At 34.9% G+C, this 21,203-nt stretch overlaps 1 protein-coding gene across 1 annotated transcript in view; it reads right to left on the bottom strand.

Annotated features, from left to right (window-relative positions):
- The window catches only part of BANK1 (B cell scaffold protein with ankyrin repeats 1), a 336,084-nt gene that overhangs the window by 67,690 nt on the left and 247,191 nt on the right, over nt 1–21,203 (bottom strand). Inside the window, exon 8 of the mRNA XM_081062310.1 lies at nt 7,105–7,183. Within this exon, the coding sequence (XP_080918436.1) occupies nt 7,105–7,183 (79 nt within the window). The remainder of the gene's footprint in view (nt 1–7,104; nt 7,184–21,203) is intronic.

Raw genomic sequence — 21,203 nt, 5'->3', positions numbered from 1 at the left:
CTGTTCATTGACACATATCCTCTTTTGGGGGTGGAAAATAGCCCTTTATCGAGAGCCACTGGGCTACTGCAATAATCCAGGAGAGCTGATGACAGCGTGGACTAGACTAAATCACAAGGAAAGGGGGAAGAATGGCTGAACGTTGGTTCTATTTTGAAGGTAGAGTCAACAGTATTACTGGACAGACTGGATAAGCAGTAAGAGACAAAGTTAATAAAAAACACAACAACAATGGTGACTAAGGTTTTTGGATTGAATTGACAAAGGACAGAGTCTTCACTTGCTGAAATTAGGAAGTCAACAGGCAGAGCAGGTTGGGAGTGACAGGAGTTAGGGTGTCCAAGTTTGGAAATGTTAGGTGGGAGATGCAGGTCACACATGCTGGTGAAGATGTTGAGCAAGCTGTTGGAATCTGGCATAACGGGCAGAGTGACATATATGTACAAAAACTCTGAATCTTCAGATATGAGAATATAGAATTATATCCTATTGCAGCCACTGAGGACCTTAGCTAGTGTGTGTCCTTGTGCAACGTTCTCATTTCTTAGCTGAGAAAATTAATGTCTGTAAAGAATGTGACTATTAAAAACAAAACAAACAAACAAAAAAACCCTCTAGTTGTCAAATAGTCAGAATATTTATATCAACCTGACTTGCATATTCTCTTTGGGTAGGAAAAACTGGTGTTTGATTATTTAACACCAAACTTATTAGAAGTATTTAGCTTGGAAAAAAAATGGCGGCGTGAGGGGAGGCTCTGTAACGCTCCCCTGGAATTTACAACGAATCGGACAACAATAACTCCACAAAGGACTCCTTGCACAGCAGACAGGCAAGAGGAAGAGGCCGACTACTGAATTCACCTCCAGGTGGGTGAATCGCGCGAGCGGGGGAGGAGGGAGAGGAGAAGTGCGGAGACAGAGCCGCGCGGGCGCAGGACACAGACCTAGCTCAGTGCTCGGAGCCCGCTGCGCCCGGATCTTCCGCAACTGCGGGAGAGGGAAGGACTCGGACTGCTAGGGCTCCGCTTACGGCCCACAGGGCTGAGGGGGCAGCATATAAAACCGCTGAACCCAACGATCCCGGCAGACCTCGGAGCAAAGACTGAGGGAAGAGGGCTGAAATCGGTGGTTTAAGCCCTCACTGCGGAGCGGAGAACGGAAGCCTTAGGCACGGAGACTAGCCGCCCCCTCCCTACCCTCCCAGAGCTCGCCCCGCCCCCACCTGCCCGGTGCTAGAAGCAATAAAGTAGCAGTGTCGGATCAAAGGACAGAATATTTGCTGCTCTGAGAACTGTGGACCGCAGACACAGATTCGCAGCTCAACTAGTTCCGGCAAAGGGGAGGGAGCTGTGGAAGCAGGACTGGCTGTGGTGGTGGTCACCGCCATTGCTCTGGGCCACCTCTCACAACTCACCCCGCCCCTGGCCCCACCTATCTGGGCGGATCCCTGCAGGAGTAAACAGAACTGCTGAAACAAACGGGCTCTGAATCTGGTGCAGAAAGAGCTTTGGAACTCCAAAAGCTCTTCGCATACCTATCAACCTGCTGCAGAAGACACTCCTGTAGATGTCTAGGAAGAGAAATAGTAAATCAGTGATTGCCATGAATAACCAAGGCAACAAGATAGCTCAGAAAGAAAGTGAAAAGTCTCCAGAAAAGGAACTTAGAGATATGGACCTTTGTGATTTAAATGACAGAGAATTCAAGATCGCAATTCTGAAAAAACTGAACGAGATGCAAGAAAACACAGAAAGGCAGTTTAATGAACTCAGAAACACAATCAAAGAACACCATGAGCATTTTACAAAAGAGATTGAAATCTTGAAAAAGAACCAAATAGAATTTCTGGAGATTAAGAACTCAATAGAAGAAATTAACAATAAAATATCCAGCTTAGGTAGTAGAGTTGACCAGATGGAGGAAAGAATCAGTGACATCGAAGATAGGAACCTGGAATTTACACAGAGGGAAGAAGAAAGAGACTTGAGACTTAAAAGAAATGAAAGAACTCTACAAGAACTTTCTGACTCCATCAGAAAGAGCAATATAAGAATAATGGGTATACCAGAAGGAGAAGAAAGAGGGAAGGGAACAGAGAATATATTCAAACAAATTGTCGATGAGAACTTCCCAAACTTGTGGACAGAACTGGATCCTCGAATCCAAGAAGCAAATAGAACACCTAATTACCTCAATCCCAACAGGCCTTCACCAAGGCACATTGTATTGAAGCTGTCTAAAATCAATGATAAAGAAAGAATCCTCAAGGCAGCCAGGGAAAAGAAGACGGTAACTTACAAAGGAAAGCCCATTAGATTATCAACAGATTTTTCAGCAGAAACTCTACAAGTTAGGAGGGAATGGAACCAAATATTCAAACTATTGAAAGAGAGAAATCATGAGCCAAGAATAATATGTCCAGCAAAGATCTCCTTTACATATGAAGGAGGAATAAAGACCTTTCCAGACATCCAGAAGCTGAGGGAATTCTCTAATACACGACCTGCACTACAAGAAATACTAAAGGAGGCTATTAGACCACCATCAACAGGGACAACTTGTGGCAACCGAAACATAAAAAGGGGGAGCGTAAAGGCCTGAACTGGAATATGGGAATAGAGAAAGTAAGCGTACTGAAGAAACTGGAATACTCTAAATATCAAACTTTCTTTTACATAAACTCAAGGGTAACCACACAAAAAACATCCAAATCTGAAATATATACTGTAATAAAAGAAGAAACAGAGGGAAACATCATAGAATACTACCACACAGAAATAATAGACAACAACAAAAAGGCAAAGAAACAATGGAGACACAGCCTTACCAGAAAACTAAAGACAGAATGACAGGAAATCCTCACATATCAATAATCACCCTGAATGTAAATGGACTGAACTCACCAATAAAGAGACACAGAGTAGCAAATTGGATCAAAAAACTAAACCCAACCATATGCTGCCTACAAGAGACACATCTCAGCTACAAGGACAAGCATAGACTCAAAGTGAAAGGGTGGAAATTGACACTTCAAGCAAATGGTACCCAGAAAAAATCAGGTGTAGCCATAATGATTTCCGATGAAACAGACTTCAGGGTGAAAAAGATAACAAGAGACAAAGATGGACATTTCATAATGGTAAAGGGGACTATACAACAAGAAGACATAACAGTCATCAATATTTATGCCCCCAATCAGGGAGCACCAAAATATACCAAGCAACTACTAACAGAACTAAAGGGAGAAATTGACCAAAACACAATTATACTAGGGGACTTAAATACATCATTGACTGCTATGGATAGATCATCCAAACAGAAGATAAATAACGAAATTGCAGCCCTAAATGACACATTAGATGAATTGGACATAATTGACATATATAGAGCACTTCATCCTAAAACATCAGACTATACATTCTTTTCTAGTGTACATGGAACATTCTCAAGGATAGACCATATATTGGGACACAAAATCAGCCTCAGCAAATTTAAGAAGATTGAAATCATACCAAGCATATTCTCTGATCACAAAGCTTTGAAATTGGATATCAACTGCAAAAAGAAAGCAGGAAAAAACACAAATACATGGAGATTAAACAACATACTTTTAAAGAACGACTGGGTCAAAGAAGAAATTAGAGGAGAGCTCAAAAGATACATAGAAACAAATGACAATGAAAATACATCCTACCAAAATTTTTGGGATGCCGTGAAAGCAGTTTTAAGAGGGAAATTTATATCATTACAGGCCTATCTCAAGAAACAAGAAAAATCCCAAATAAATAACCTCATGTTACACCTTAAAAAGCTAGAAAAAGAAGAACAAGCGAAACCCAAGGTCAGCAGAAGAAAGGAAATAACAAAAATCAGAGCAGAACTAAATGAAATAGAGAACAAAAAGACAATAGAAAAAATTAATGTGACAAAGAGCTGGTTCTTTGAAAAGATTAACAAAATCGACAAACCCTTGGCTAGACTCACTAAGATAAAAAGAGAGAAGACACTAATTAACAAAATCAGAAATGAAAAAGGGGAAGTTATCACAGACACCACAGAAATACAAAGGATTATCCAAGAATACTATGAAGGACTATATGCCACCAAATTTAATAACTTAGAAGAAATGGACAAGTTCTTAGAAACATATAGCCTTCCAAGGCTGAATCATGAAGAACTGGAAAATCTTAACAGGCCGATCACCAGTAACGAAATTGAATCAGTCATCAAAAACCTTCCCAAAATCAAAAGTCCTGGACCAGATGGCTTCACCAGTGAATTCTACCAAACCTTCAAAGAGGATCTAATACCAATCCTGCTCAAACTCTTCCAAAAAATTGAAGAAGAGTCAGTACTCCCTAACTCATTTTATGAGGCCAACATTACCCTGATACCAAAACCTGGTAAGGACAACACAAAAAAAGAAAACTACAGACCTATATCTCTGATGAATACAGATGCTAAAATCCTAAACAAAATTCTAGCAAATCGAATACAACAATGCATTAAAAAGATTATTCATCACGACCAAGTGGGGTTCATCCCCGGGGCACAAGGATGGTTCAACATTCGCAAATCCATCAATGTGATACATCACATAAACAAAATAAAGGACAAAAATCATATGATTCTATCAATTGATGCAGAAAAAGCATTTGATAAGATACAACATCCATTTATGATTAAAACACTTACTAAAATTGGTATAGAAGGAAAATACCTCAACATAATAAAGGCCATATACGACAAGCCCTCAGCTAACCTCATAATTAATGGTGAAAAGCTGAAGCCCTTTGCTCTACGTTCAGGAACACAACAAGGTTGTCCCCTATCACCTCTGCTTTTCAACATAGTGTTGGAAGTCCTCGCCAGAGCTATCAGGCAAGAGAAAGAAATAAAAGGCATCCAAATTGGGAATGAAGAAGTTAAATTGTCACTCTTTGCAGATGACATGATGCTATACATAGAAAACCCTAAAGACTCCACCAAAAAGCTATTAGAAACAATCAATGAATATAGTAAAGTTGCTGGCTACAAAATCAACGTACAAAAGTCCATTGCTTTCCTATATACCAACAATGAAATCTCAGAAAAAGAGATAGAAAAAACAATTCCTTTTGCAATTGCAGCAAAAAGAATAAAATACCTAGGAATAAACTTAACCAAGGATGTGAAGGATTTATATGCTGAAAACTATAAGACATTTTTGAAAGAAATTGAAGAAGACACAAAGAAATGGAAAGACATTCCGTGCTCATGGATTGGAAGAATCAACATAGTTAAAATGGCCATATTACCCAAAGCCATATACAGATTTAATGCAATCCCCATTAAAATCCCAATGGCATTTTTTAAAGAAATAGAACACAAAATCATCAGATTTGTTTGGAACCACAAAAGACCCCGAATAGCCAAAGCAATATTAAAAAAAAAGAACAATACTGGAGGTATCACACTCCCTGATTTTTCCTTGTACTACAGGGCTCCAATAATCAAAACAGCTTGGTATTGGCGGAAAAACAGACACATAGACCAATGGAATAGAATTGAGAACCCAGAAATAAAACCACATAAATATGGACAGATAATTTTTGACAAAGAAGCTAAAAACATACAATGGAGGAAAGACAGCCTCTTCAATAAATGGTGCTGGCAGAATTGGATAGCTACGTGCAAAAGAATGAAACTGGACTGCTATCTGTCACCATGTACCAAAATTAATTCAAAATGGATCAAAGACTTAAGCATAAGACCTGACACAGTAAACTGCATTGAAGAAAACATAGGTACTAAACTTATGGACCTTGGGTTCAAAGAACATTTTATGAATTTGACTCCAAAGGCAATGGAAGTAAAAACTAAAATAAACAAATGGGATTATATGAAACTGAAAAGCTTCTGCACAGCAAAAGAAACTATTGACAAAATAATGAGGCAACCAACTGAATGGGAGAAGATTTTCGCAAACAGTTCCTCTGATAAGGGGCTAATATCCAAAATATACAAGGAACTCATGAAACTCAACAACAAAAAAACAAACAACCCAATTGAAAAATGGACAGAGGACCTGAAGAGACATTTCTCCAAAGAGGATATACAAATGGCAAATAGACATATGAAAAAATGCTCAACATCGCTAATCATCAGAGAAATGCAAATGAAAACCACAATGAGATATCACCTCACCCCAGTCAGAATGGCTTTCATCAACAAAACAAATAGTAACAAGTGTTGGAGAGGCTGTGGAGAAAAAGGAACTCTCATACACTGTTGGTGGGAATGCAGACTGGTGCAGCCGCTGTGGAGGGCAGTGTGGAGGTTCCTCAAGAAATTACGAATAGAATTACCATATGACCCAGCAATCGCTCTCCTGGGTATCTACCCCAAAAATATAAAAGCATTTCTCTATAGAGACACGTGTACGCCAATGTTCATTGCAGCTTTGTTTACGGTGGCCAAGACATGGAAACAACCAAAATGTCCTTCGATAGATGAATGGATAAAGAAGTTGTGGTACATATACACAATGGAATACTATTCGGCGTTAAGGAAAGATGATATAGGAACATTTGTGACAACATGGATGGATCTCGAGAGAATAATGCTAAGTGAAACAAGTCAGACAGAAAAAGCAGAGAACCCTATGATTTCACTGATATGTGGTATATAAACCAAAAAGAACAAGACAAACAAATGAGAAAGAAAAACTCATAGACACAGACAATAATTTAGTGGTTACCAGAGGGTAAGGGGGTGGGGGGTGGGTGATGAGGGTAAAGGGGATCAAATATATGGTGATGGAAGGAGAACTGACTCTGGGTGGTGAACACACAATGGGATTTATAGACGATGTAATACAGAATTGTACACCTGAAATCTATGTAAATTTACTAACAATTGTCACCCCAATAAAATTAATTAAAAAAAAAAAAAAAGAAGTATTTAAATTAGCCAGATACTTTAGTAATATCTCTGCCATATTATAAATTGTCATTCAGTGAATTACTTTTTCATTCTCTCTTCAGTCTTACTTTTCTAGTTACATATATCTAACATAAACATCATATATACACATATATACATAGCATATAGGAACACTTACTGGGAAAATATGTAGAAAATGAGGTAATATCCTCTTCATAGTCATGTTCTTGGTCACTGTTTCTGTTAATTTCTTGGATCTAAAAAAAATAAATGTAATGTTCAATAATTACATTAATATTAATAAATCTGTAATTTACATATTCCAAATGGAAAACTGATGGCTATAGGAATAAGAAATAGTTATAAAGTTTTTATTTAAATATTTTAATTTAATTATATTACCTATCTTATATTTGTACCATCTATGATTGCTCAATGACACATAGTATTAAAAGTACAACTGGGGCAACAGAACATCTAAAATAAGGAATAAATGGATTTAAAAATGAAACATTACAACTGCGGTTCAAAGCAATAATCATAAAATTTAGGTGTAATAAATAACTCCTGAATAAAATTGAACACAACTATTTATCTTAAAAACTATGAGTTTTGCTTTCTTTTATTATGTCTATATCTTTTACCTGTTCAAAAGGTATTCTTAATTACATCAATTATTATAATAAAGTGAAAACAATGAAATTATAAAGGGGCTTAGTTTCCATCTTTAAAAAGAAAAAGGAAACCAAGTAAGGGAATTTATGTTTCTCTTTCTGAAATCAGTTCCACTGCACTTAGAAGGGAGAATTACTGAGAAAGGACAGAAACCTGTTATTTATGGAATTGTTAGTCTTTTTAAATAATCTCTGTAGACATGGGGTCTACATTCCTGCAACTTATTTGTGCTCATAAACAAAGCTAAGTAATATCAGTGACAGTTCTATTGGTGCAAAAGCATCTAGAGAAAGGAATAAAAGTCTGGTTGCATTAACACAGATCACATTTTGTTACCACAGACTCCAAATGATTATTCAAATGACTTATGATTTTGTTCTTAATAAAATTGATTGAAAGGATTAGGTTATATGCATTGCATTTGGACTGTTCCTTTAAAAGTTAAAAACATCCATATTAAAGCATTATTAAATTTATAGCCACCTTTGTATGCAAGGGTATTTGTCCTATCTATTGACTTAATCGATTTGTTTTTTCACTCACTTTGACCAAAGGGAGCCCCATGGAACGTCTTCTTTTTTAACTAATGCTATCCAGAGAAGCAGCATAGTCTTCGATGTCCAGTAGAATCATGAAAATAAAAATCTCTTTAGTATTTTTTTTTTTAGTGAGCTTGACGCAGAAGCTCATTTTCTATTTAAATCATATTTTTCCCTTGGTGGACTCAATCAAATGACAATATGAGCATCATGTAATTTTACCGGGAGACTGACATGTTGATTGATATTTGTCTGCTTTGGTATTAAAAGCATTATTTAATATAGCTGTTCATTGTTTCCAATTAGCCTGACCTCTGTATTTCAAAAGATAGATCAAGAATACATTAAAAAGATCCAATACAAATATGATTTTATTAATACTCTTAAAGTCATATCAAATAAATGTTTACTAGTTGAAAAACAGGAATGGTTTCAACAATTTCAGGAATTATGTGAAAATTTCTTGTATACTATTCACAAGCTTAGATATTATGAGCTCAAAATCCATGTGAATTAATAGAGATTGTGGGCAAGTGTGTTGGTGTGTGCTTAATGGTTGAAGCTTAATGGAATCATTTTTATGTCATAACTTAAGCTATATAACATTTGTACCAACAAACAAGCAAGGCCAAAAATGTCTTGAAATAAGTTGCTTTCAAGTTTTAAAAAACAGTTGAGTTTGACTGATAGGAGTACTTTAATAAATATTATATAAATTTGATATTTTGTACAATCAGACTATGCAGAGAGTAAACGTTTTCTTAGCAATGAAAGGATCTTTAGGAAAATTTACACTAAAAAAAAAATGCTTCTTACTTGAGTTCCTTACTCTTAGAATCAAATTTATTTTGAAAAATGTTAGATCTAGTGATATATTAATAACTGTCTAATGAAATCAATGATGTTTCAAAGAGAAGTATGATGGCACCTCACATCTAATCACTTTAACACTTGGTTGTGTGGTGCAGTGGACAGCTTGGACTTTGAAGTCAATATAAGAACAAATTATAATAGCTATTTACGATTTGTGTGCAATTGGTCAGATGCTTTAAGTCTCGATATTCTATCCTGCAAAATGTGGATAGTAATATCTATGCCATCCATTTGCGGGAGAATTAAATTGGAATAGTGTAAGTAAGATATATCACATACTAAATACTCAATAAATGTAATCTGCACATGTTAGATTTTCCTTCATGAGACAAAATATAGATCTACATTTAAGCAAGAGTGGTGACCATATTGGCTTGATGGGGAATCATCAATATGAACCAATAAATATTTAACTTATATCTTCTTAACCATCTGACTCTGGAATTTCTGCTACTACAGAAAAAGAATTAGAATATAAACTTTCTATCTTACCTAAGTAAGTCAGTATGATTTTGTTATTAAAAAGCATCTGTATAATTTACAAGCTAATGGAGATAAGAATTAGGGAAAAATAGATATTTAGTTTAATAAGTTTCTTTTTCTGGTGCTAGAGTCTGACTTCATCTATTTATCAGATATTTATGCAAGACTACTATGTGCTAAATACTGTTAGCAATTAAGAAAAATAGGTTAAAAAATAGAGACATAACTCCCATTCTCAAAATACCATATTTTAATTGGGAGAGGAAGAAATAATGAAATAATAATAATACAATATTTTATTTATTTCATTACAATACACATAGTCCTTACAGGTGAAAGGGAGGATTGAGTAGTAACCAGATAACCAGAGCACAGTTTTATTCATTTGCTTTTTGGGTGAGGATATTGTATTAAAAATTATCTTAGAGGGAATTATACTAAGTGAAATAAGTCAGAGAAAGACAAATATTGTATGATTTCACTGATAGGTGGAATCTGAAAAACACACAAACAAACCAAACCAAACAAAAACAGACTTATAGAAACATAGAATAAACTGAAAGTTGCCAGAGGAGAGGGAGATGGGAGCATGGGTAAAAAAGATAAAGGGGAATATAGTCAATAATATTGTGATAAATTTGCACAGTGACAAATGATTGATTACTAGACTTAGTGTGGTGATCACATCATAAAATATATACATGTCGAATCACTATGTTGTACACTTGAAACTAACATGATATTGTATGCCAACTATACTTTAATAAAAAATAAATTATTTTGACAATTGCCTGATTCCCACTTCTTTAAAAGAAAAATCCAGACTTTACAACAAAATCTAGTAGCTGAACATGTCAATGTAACAGTCCAGCCCCTAAATAGTCGTCGCACTACACAAGTTTTAAAAAAATTAAAATAATTGATTATGAAGGATAAATTAAAAAGAAAACTTGTTGATCGAGGAATACAAAGCTCCACATGCTTTTGGCAGCTAGTACTGTACAAATTGATCATAATATTCTGATTTTGGGGAAGTGAATAAAAACAATCTTCATATGGCAGTTGTTTTCCAAATCTTTTTATGAGATTCTAAAGATATTGTAATTCTGATTTTGGGGAAGTGGATAAAAACAATCTTCATATGACAGTTGTTTTCCAAATCTTTTTATAAGATTCTAAAGATATTGTAATTAGCCCAACTTTCCATCCTGTTGATTATAAATGATTTTGCCAACTTTAAAGCACATGTCAGCCTGTGGAATGAGAATAAGAAGATATATAATATATATGTGATTATATATATATGATATATATATGTGGAGATATAAAATATATATGTGGAGATATATATTATATATGTGTGTGTATATATGTATATATATATGTGTATATATATATGTGTGTGTGTATATATATATATATATATATATATATATATATATGTTTGAAGAGCAACACATTGACCGTGTAATATTTTATATATTACCTAAAATGAATGCACTGGGCTGCAGAATCTGAGATAATATTCCCATTGAAATAATAAAGATGATTCTTACTAAATGTTAAGAGTAATGCACAATGTTATACTACAGCCATGAATAACAGCAAACATAGAGTCTCAAAAAGTTTTTTCAAGGGCACATTGTAGAAATAAATATCTTAGCTCTCATTACATCTTTTAAAGATTTGTTTCTCCTTATGCCACCAAGGAATATGGTCCAAAAGCAGATTAATATAATTTCTCATGAAAATTTCTTTTTAATTTTATAGGAATTAGAATCCTGGATGTAAAAATTAAGTGGGAACTCTGTCCATAAGTGTGAGAGGAATGAAGTAGAATGAAGTAGAGGTGGAGTTGTTAAATTCAGACGGGGGAAGAAGTAGACATTTTCCTTGGTATGGGCCAAAATTTAGTTAGAATAACCTGAGGAAATAGGCTCTATTTTTTAAGACAGAATCTTACAATGGAAAATTAAGTGATGAAAAGGCACTTTAACCAGGTGGACAAAGGCTAGAAGTCTCATTATACATTGAGAAACTCAGTTTTCTAAGTGTGCCCTACGAGGACAATCTGGTGACGTGGAAAAAGCAGGTGTCAAGGGGACAAGTGATGGTTTCATCTGAAAGTTCATAGAAAGGGAGAAAGAAACAGTAGAAATATTGAGAGCTAGTCTCTCAAACTTAGGGAAACAACTTTAAAAAGTTAACATTCCAAAAGCTTTTAGAGGATTGGCTTCTGTAACTCGCACATCTCTCGTTCTGACCTCCACTTGAGTGTGCTCACCCCAGCTCTCCTTCCACTCTGAGGCCACCGTCCAGGCAACCTCCTGGAGTGGTGACGCATAGAGCCTCCGGTCCTGGTACTGACAACTTTTGGTCTTAACCTCTGCCCATGATGCAGCTCTATCTACTTCAGGCTTGGACACCTGACCCTTTTCACTAAAACCCAGCCCTGTTTTGACAGTGTATGTTTCAAACCCATCATAGCTGTGGCTGCATCTGTGACGTACCAACACCTTCATTGATTGTGTGCTTGGTTTGACTTTAGGCGTCTCTGTCACCAATACGGGAAGGATAACATTAAAAGACATTCTTTTTTTTGAATTGTAGTTGTAAATGTAAAAATTAGTTATCTTTATTTAGCATTATGGAGTCCAAATTCTGGAAGGAACCCGTGGATAACTAGTATATTCTCTGATATAATATAAAAATAATGTGTCACAATAAAAAATGTAATAATTTGGATATTTTTCCAAGCAACAGTTGTTTGAAAATGTAGTCTATGTTCTGCACTGCTCAACCCTGTTCATCTAAAGTGGCTTTTCGTGGGTTTCATATTTGTTCTTTTTCTCTTCTCACAGAATGTATTCTCTCTGGGTGCTCATATCTACACCATAGCCTTTAATTTATATGTATATCATGATGATTCCTGGACATGTCATTTGTTCTGAGATCTAGATTCTAGGAGTCAGAAAAGGATCCTAGAAGAAACAGTCATAGAAGAGAATAACCTGGAGAGAAAGAAATCAGAAAAATCAGGAGAGAGGGTGCTTTAGATTGAATATATGTGTCCACCCCCCCTCCAAATTCATATATTAAAATCCTAATCCTCAAGGTGATTTGATCGTGAGGGTGATCCCTGATGAATGAGATTAGTGACCTTACAAAAAAGACCCCACAGAGCTCTCTCACCCCTTCCATTATAGGAGGACAAAGTGAGAAGACAACCATCTATGAACCAGGAAGAGTGCCCCCACCAGACACTGAATCTTTCGGCACCAAGAACGTAGACTTCCTAGCCTCCAGGATTGTAAGCAGTATGTGTTTGTTGTTTATGAGACACTTAGGTTATGATATTTTTGTTATAGCAGTCTGAATGGACTAAGAGAATTAATTTCAAGTAGATCACAACATTACATGTTTTACCCATAGTAAAAAAAAAGCTTTAAAAACAGTTCATAAACATTTTTCATCAAGGTCACTAGTGACGCTTCTGAGGGGAATTACAATGGCATTGTGTGAATTCATACCGGATTGAAGAATCTTGAACAGTGTAATGGAATGAAGAGTGGAAGACATCATGTATATAGAGTTCCCTTTCAGGAATCATGATGTGAAGGATTCTAGGACTACTGTACTGCTCTTAAGAATTATTTTTCAAAAAAAATAGATTAAAGATGTTAGTGAAAGTGCTTTATTGCAAGCAAGGGTCACGGAGATGACAGCTTAGCATCCAGAGTACATAGGCACAAAACACTGTATTAGGCAATGTGAGATACAGAAATAGAAAACTTCATAATCCCAAACCTCAAATAGTCTACATTTAGTGGGAAAGAGAAGAAATGTATATAAGGCAAAATGAAACAAGCTTTAAAAATATACACATACTTGCAAAATGCTATAATGAACATACAATCATTTCCATTGGGTTGTTGGAACAGAGAACATTTTAGAATAAGTGGTATTCAAGCTAAGTCTTAAAGAATAAGTATGGTTTTATTCTGTAAAATAAGGGAGGAAGGAAATTCTTGGTCGATGGGTGAGCATGACTGAAACAGCAGAAAGACTAGGTGAGTGGTTCATAGTTGGTTTGATTAGTTTGTATGGAGGAATATATTTGAATGCCAAGATGGGGTGGTGCATTCAGGTTTTATTTTATAAAGTTTTAAGCACTTTAGAGTATGTCGTTATTTCCTAAGAAGTGGGAAGTGGTATTTACTTGTCGTATTTTAGAAAAATATTTCTGGCAACAGTGGATAAGAGGGAGAGGAAGTTATTTTAATAGTCAAGGAGAATGGTAATGAGGACGAAAAAATAAAATATTTAACGGAGAAAGAAGATTTAAGAAATATCAAGGAGATGGCATTGACAAGATTTTTTACAGCTTCATAAAGCTTGCCTTGAAGTTAATGAAAATAAGGTTTTTTCTGACAAGCTTTTACAGCTTCACAGATTCTTAAACCTTATATTGAAAATCTATTTATAATAGATAATTGTGTGGCTGAAATAATCCCTAAAATCCAAATGCAGAATAGGAAGACTCAATTCTATTGATCAGAGCACTTAAAACATGAAAGATCGGTCAGAGAAGGTAAATTATAAATCAATGAAGAGATATTGGGATAGTAAATAAAATTGCTAGCAAACCTTCAGCATTTAGAAAATGCTGTTTATATGGGGAAAAGACACTGTGGATGAAAGTGTACAAAAATACTTATTTTATATATGTGTATTTAATATTAGTTTTTAGTATATTGCAACACACCATAGTACTCTAAGTATTTCTTCCCATTTCACAATTTTACATTGAAACTGTAGCATTTGACTAGTAACACTATTAAATCATTCAGCAGCACAGTAGTATCTCATAATCAGAGAAACCTGAGAGACACACATGTATCCTCAATGAATAATTTTGCTTATTAAAAGGCACCATTTTCACCCCGTTCCATTTAACCAGATTCCATTTAAATCATTTATCAGAAGAACTTTGCCATTCCACTTAACTTTGATGAGTACATTGACAAGATGTACACTCTTAGATCTTACCTAAATACAGATCTATTTAAGGAATATTATACAAAAATTCATTCTTATGTACCAAAGACAACTCAAAACTGTAGCAGAATAAATGTGATAAGCTAATAAGAGTGCAAACCTGTTGAAAGTAATAATACCTTTAAGGTAACATAAAATGGAAAACTTTTGTGGAAGAAGAAACAACATTGTTATATATTAAATAAACCTACTTCCCTTACACCCACATGTAATATCAAAATAGAAGAGAATCAATAAAATCAATAAGCTCACTTTGGAAGAAAAACACCATTTTCGTTAGCCCAGAAATCTGAAAGACTTTACAATAAAATAATGAAATAAATTTTATTTTCTGGGGGCCCCAACAAAGACACTAAGTGTACTGCTGTTTATATTCTACAATTATTGAAAACTGAGCTTCATCCCACTCCATGCTGCCACTGAGAATTGCATCATTCTTTGTTGTGAGGTAGAAGCTTAGCATTTTAAAACTTCAAGTGATTTATTTGGCAGATTTCACTGTGAAAAATCATTCCTAATCTTCATATTCATAGCCCAAAGGAAATCAGGACTAACCTAATGGAAATCAGGGTATGTCTAATATTCATTTTCATCTGTAAGTAAATCCATGAGTGTGTAACCTTACATGAAGTTCAAATAAATTTGCCTAATGCAGTTTATCTTCAGCTTTAACTTTACATGTTTTTTGAGAGGGGTTTTTCTGGTTCTGAATGTAGACAGCTATTTATGTCCAAATGACAGGCCATGACATTTGACTGAAGAATGGTCTCATAAAGGGATATGTAAAGTTTCAAATAAAGTCTTTAAATGTAAAATACCATCTATAAATGTGGTCAACTCATTTTTGACAAAGCAACAAAGGCAAAATATAATGGAGTAAAGATAGTCTCTTCAAAAATTGGTACTGGAACAACTGGGCATCCACATGTGAAAAAAAACAGACTAGACACAGACCTTACATCCTTCGTGAAAGTTAACTGAAAATGGATCATAGACCTAAATGTAAAATGCAAAACTATAAAACTCATAGACGATAACATAGGAAGAACCTAGGTAACTGGCTATGGCGATGACTCTTTAGATACAATACCGAAGACATGAGCCACGAAATAGTTGATAAACTGGACTTCATAAAAAACCAAAACAACAACAAAAAATCTTCTGTTCTATGAAAGACAACCTTAAGAGAATTAGAAAACAAGGCACACACTAAGAGCAAATATTTGCAAAAGACGTATCTGATAAAGGACAGTTATTCAAAGAACTTTTGAAATTCAATAACTAAAAAAAGAAACAAACAGATTAAAAAACGGGCCAAAGATCTTAACAGACACCTCACCAAAGAAGATATACATGTGGCAAAAGGGTATTTGAAAAGATGCTCTACACCATATGTCCTCAGAAAAATTAAAATTAAAATAACAATGAGACAACGCTACACACCGATCAGAATGGCCAAAACCCAGAACACTGACACTACCAAATGCTTGCAAGGATGTGGAGTAAAAAACCCACATTTATTGATGGTGGGAGTGCAAAATTGTACAACTACTTTGGAATACAATTTGACAGCTTTTTACAAAACTAAACATACCCTTACCATATGACCCAGCAATCTCGCTCCTTGTTATTTACCCAAAGGAGTTGAAAATTTATGTCCTCTCAAAAATCTGCATGTGGATGTTTATAGCAGCTTTATTCCTAGTGGTCAAAATTTGGGAGCAAGCAAGACACTCTTCAGTAGTTGAATGGATAAATAAAGTGTGGTACATCCAGATAATATAATATTCTGTGTTAAAAAGATATGAGAAATCAAGCCATGAAAAGATATGGAGGAAACTGAAATGTATATTACTGATAGAAACCAGTCTGAAAAGGCTACATACTGGATAATCCCAACTATATGACGTTCTTGAAAAGGCAAAACTATGGAGACGATGAAAAGATCAGTGGTTTCCAGGGGTGAGGTCGGGAGAGAGATGAATAGACAGAAAACAGAGGATTTTTAGAGTAGTGAAAATACTCTGTATAATATTATAATAATGAACGTGTTATTATACTTTTGTAAACCCACAGAATGTACAACACCAAGAGTAAACCCTAAGGTAAACTATGGACTTTAGGTGATTAAGATTTGTCAATGTAGGTTCATCCTTGGTAAATGTACCATTCTGGTGAATGATAATAGGGAAGGCTATGTTTTTGTAAGGCTGTGGAGAGTGTGGGAAATTTATGTACCTTCCTCTCAATTTAGTTGTAAACCTAAAACTGTTCTAAAAAAATAAAGTCTATAAAAAATTAAAAAGAAATTCATATGCCACCAGACAGTGGATTTCGTGTTATTTGTTTTGTCTGAAAGTGCCTCTAAAACTGTTTAGGGTAAAATTCTATAGAAATCAATAATGACTTAGCACATATAAATATAATTATTGAATCACCAGGTCAACTAGCTTTTTAGCATTACATATTAATGTTATGCATAGATATTTGAACTTCTTTACATTGTTATGAATCATGTAATTGAACAGCAAGATAAAGATTGAGTACTGTATCTGAGACTTGCATTTATTAACAGTTGGGCTGAGCTAAGTGAATAAATAAAAAATTAGATATTATGCCCTGTGTTTGAGGACCGTTTGAAGTTTTGTAAAGATGTGTTCCTCACCAAAAAGTTAAATTGCTTAGAAATTTATCAAACTAAAGCAATTATAACTCAGTTTAGACAAAATTCAACCTCTAGAGAACAATAGCAAAGGGGCTTTATGTTTTTACTTACTTTAAAAAAAACCATTTACTCAGAACACATTAAATAGCAGAAAGCAAGTTAGGTAATGGGACTATAATTATGAATAAGCCAAGTTTCTCTTAAAACACAGAGGTCCACATACATACTTATAATACATATGATAGATATAATAATGTTATTATTAAAAATAATAACTTACATAACATTTATTATGCCTGTAGAGCACACACAGACAGGAGTCCTTTTCTGGCTATTGTCTGAATTATGAGAAAACAGAAGGCCCACTCTTAGTTCCCAAAGAAAAGACAAGTAAACAGCAATGGTGGCATTTGAAAGCACAAACAGGTCATCATAAACCCATATTGTTATATGAATGCCCATAGAGGAGGGCTACTGGAGGTGCTGGGGTCAGGGATCAGAGACAACAGAGGGGATTCAGAGAAGATGGCTGCAGGCTGCCTTGCTCATTTTCCTTGGCTGATCCTGCTTGTAAAAGAGTTAGATATTTTTTTGAGAAGCAGGAGACAGCTCTGTTTTTTTTTCATCCATTTGACTTGGGTACAAATACAGCGAAAACATCTCATAAATGTTTCTGGTGTTCTGAGAAAAAAAATGGGATGAATGGAGATATGTTATAATCAGAAAATCTTGCTTTAGGCCCCATCTTTCAGAAAAAGAAAAATCGTTGTAAGATGAAATGCTACAAGTAAAAAACACATGGGTTTCACAGTAATATCATTTGATAACTTAATGGGCTGTGTCTCCTTGGTAGAACAGAGCTAGAGCATGTGTGGCTCTTACTCCTTCAAAAATCTACCTCAAGCAATATATACAATCACCTGTTACTATGCTCATAGCACAAATGGGATAACAGAGGCAGAGTAATTTTTTAATGATTTGTTCAAGGTCAAACGATGAAATGAGTTTCTTCTAATTAGGGTTTTATCTACAATTCCTTTCTGAGACTTATGTAATATTTGGCTAGAAGCACTCCCCTCTGTCTTGCTGTCAAATAATGAGAGACATAGATGCCAAGATTTAGGAGGATCTTGATTATAGTTCTCTACATTTATAAAGCAATTAATGATCTTCAAAGCAATTTCATATACATATATCACCTTTTCACATCAACCCCAAAGGTTCTGCCGGAGGAGTTCTGTAGCTGAAGACAGAGGAAAAGATAAGTGCCTTGTACATGGCTGACAGTATATAAAGCAGAGATTGAAACCCAGGGTTTTTGGGTTCATATCTTACAAACCAAAGACCTGCTCTTTACACGACAGTGCTTTTTGTCAAAAGTATTTGTACTGTGTACAGATGACATTAAAAAAAAACTGAAAATAATAGATATTTGGAAATGAAACTTTTTACTGAATGAAGAAAGCATATCTGATTACAGATCAAAGTTATATTCTATAAATGATAATGAAGGTTTAAAACCTTGTTTTGGTGGTAAAGATGAATTTGAAATTCATCTCCTTTATCTTTCACTAATAATATACTTTTTAGAGAGTATGAATAAGAGAGAAAATTATGGAGTTAATCCAACAAAATCTAGTAATCAATAAAAATCCTGAGATACAGTTCAGGATGAACGATGACCACTATGACTTTAAAATCGTTAAAAGATGATTTAGATTATTCCTAATGATTGAAACGTCTGTATTTTATTGTCTATTTCTTTACCTGAAAGTGAATTTTCCAGCAAGTGGTACCCTTTTCAGCAGGTAAGTATATTTATCGGTAAACTTTTGATAGATATAATAAAAAAAGAGAAATAAAAGTAAAATCCCACAAATTATAGTTACATTTGCTTAAGTTTTCTGACAGGAAGACTAAAATTAATTTTAGATTATGGTTTCAGATTTCCTTATTTCCCTGGTACCTATCAATATAGAAAATTTTATATCCATGATTTCTTTCTAATTTTCTGAATCTGTAGTCCACATTCTAAAGATACGCCAAAGTACTTAGTCTTTTAGCACTGATTTGCCTCTGGAGCACGATGCCCACTTTTGTTTGACAGCCCCATAATCATTACCAACTCTTCCAGTGTTACACAGGTCATTTACGAAAACAGAGGTATTGGATTTGTGCTTGTTTCTTCTGATTATTTTTATCTGGTCACATAGCTGTCCAAATAAACATTTCCACTTTATCAAATACTTAACACATGATAATACAGATGGTAGGTCTTATATCTTAGGAATTATATTTCTTCACCCTTAAATTAATATTATTTTTCAGACTTGCCCATTAGCTCAAGGTTTTATTTTTCTTTTACTTTTAAAACGAAATAATAAAAAAACCACAGAAAGATAGACTTGTAAATATGAGCTAACAAAGTTTTATTGTCACCTACAACTGACTATAGAGTAATGAGACACTTTCATTAGTCAAATGTAATGCAGCATAATACAGGTGACTTCTATGTTACCCTTTTGTGAATAAGAGCTGCACTAACTAAAGTGTGGGCCAGGAGTACTAAAGACAAAAATACAGTAAGAAGGCAATTTAAGTAGATCCAATGTTATGGAAAGATTATCTGCCAGGAAGATCAGAAAAAAACTAACTTAAAATTATGACATCCTATTCAGAACCACCTGGTTATTCATGACTGAGTAAAAAAAATCTATTTTACATCTAATCTCCATGTCTTGTATGCTAAAACACATATAAGAAACCACTAGAGACTTCCAATCACTTAAGGTTCCTGTTTAGACCTATCCTGTCCTGGAAAGAATAATTTAGATTATTCCATTTTACGAGATTGAGGCCAAAGATAAAAGTTGAAGATGAAAAACAGTATGAGATAGTGTAATGATCTTGGGTCTGGGTGCATACTGAATTCACTTGGGGAGCTCTTAGAAACTACCTATTCCCATCCAAGACCAACTAAATTAGAATCTCTAGAGGTGAAACCTAGCCAATGGTATTTATCAACGACTCTGATGAGGATTCTACTGTGTATCCAGGAGGGAGAACCACAAGGACAGTGATTACACGCACAGATTTGGAGTAAGATGAACTAAATTCAAAGTGGCTCCTGACTATCAACTATGAACAAGTTGTTTAATATATCTCAGAACGAGTTTTCCTCTGCAAATCAAGTGCCTGCCTCCTACTTTGGGTTGTTTCAAGAGTTAGATGAGATGATTCTTGGCACAGATTAAGTATTATGGCAATTATTCAACGGGGGAAAAGCCACTTCATTTGTAGGCAAAGTGTGACATGACAGCATGTGCCATATTCAGAAACTGCCTTTTAGTTCCTGTACCCCAACACCTGACGGAATTCCAGAATTCCATTATCATATCACTTCCTGAATTAGAACTTTACATTTTGCTTTATAAGTGATGTGTCTTCTTGAAGTAATAGAGCAGTGTGGTTGAAAACAAACTCAGGAGCCAGCAGCTAAGTTCAAATCCTGACTATGCCTCCTATTAGCTCTGTGACATTGGTCAAATATTTAACTTTTCTGTCCCTCAATTTGCTCATCTGTACAATGGGCTACTAATGTACCTGCTGCAGAAGAATGTTATTATATGATGAGTAAATGCATTAATACGTACTGCATATAAAACATTTAGTATGTTCCTGGCCCATTGTAAAGTAGTCAGTAAATGTTATCTATCATGATGATGATAATGTTAGTAGTGAACTCCTTTTCTGATGTTTCCATGAAAGGTGTCTGTTTTCCATGAGTGGAAAAATCTAACACTGTGCCAACCAGACCTTTCTATCGTTCTTAGCTGTTCTCCTGTACCACATCCACTAGAACCAAGTGTGGAGAAAAAAGTTTTCAAAGACAGAGTTTACATCTCTCTTATGTATTGGCTACAATACATAATTTTTGGAAGTAATAGTTCAAATGCATAATCACTTTTTGGAAACGGTCTGAAA

The sequence above is a fragment of the Rhinolophus hipposideros genome (assembly GCF_964194185.1).
Source record: "Rhinolophus hipposideros genome assembly, chromosome: 1".
Lineage (NCBI taxonomy): Eukaryota > Metazoa > Chordata > Mammalia > Chiroptera > Rhinolophidae > Rhinolophus > Rhinolophus hipposideros.
Note: the sequence above shows the minus strand (reverse complement) of the source record. Positions and strands in the feature narration are given on the sequence as shown.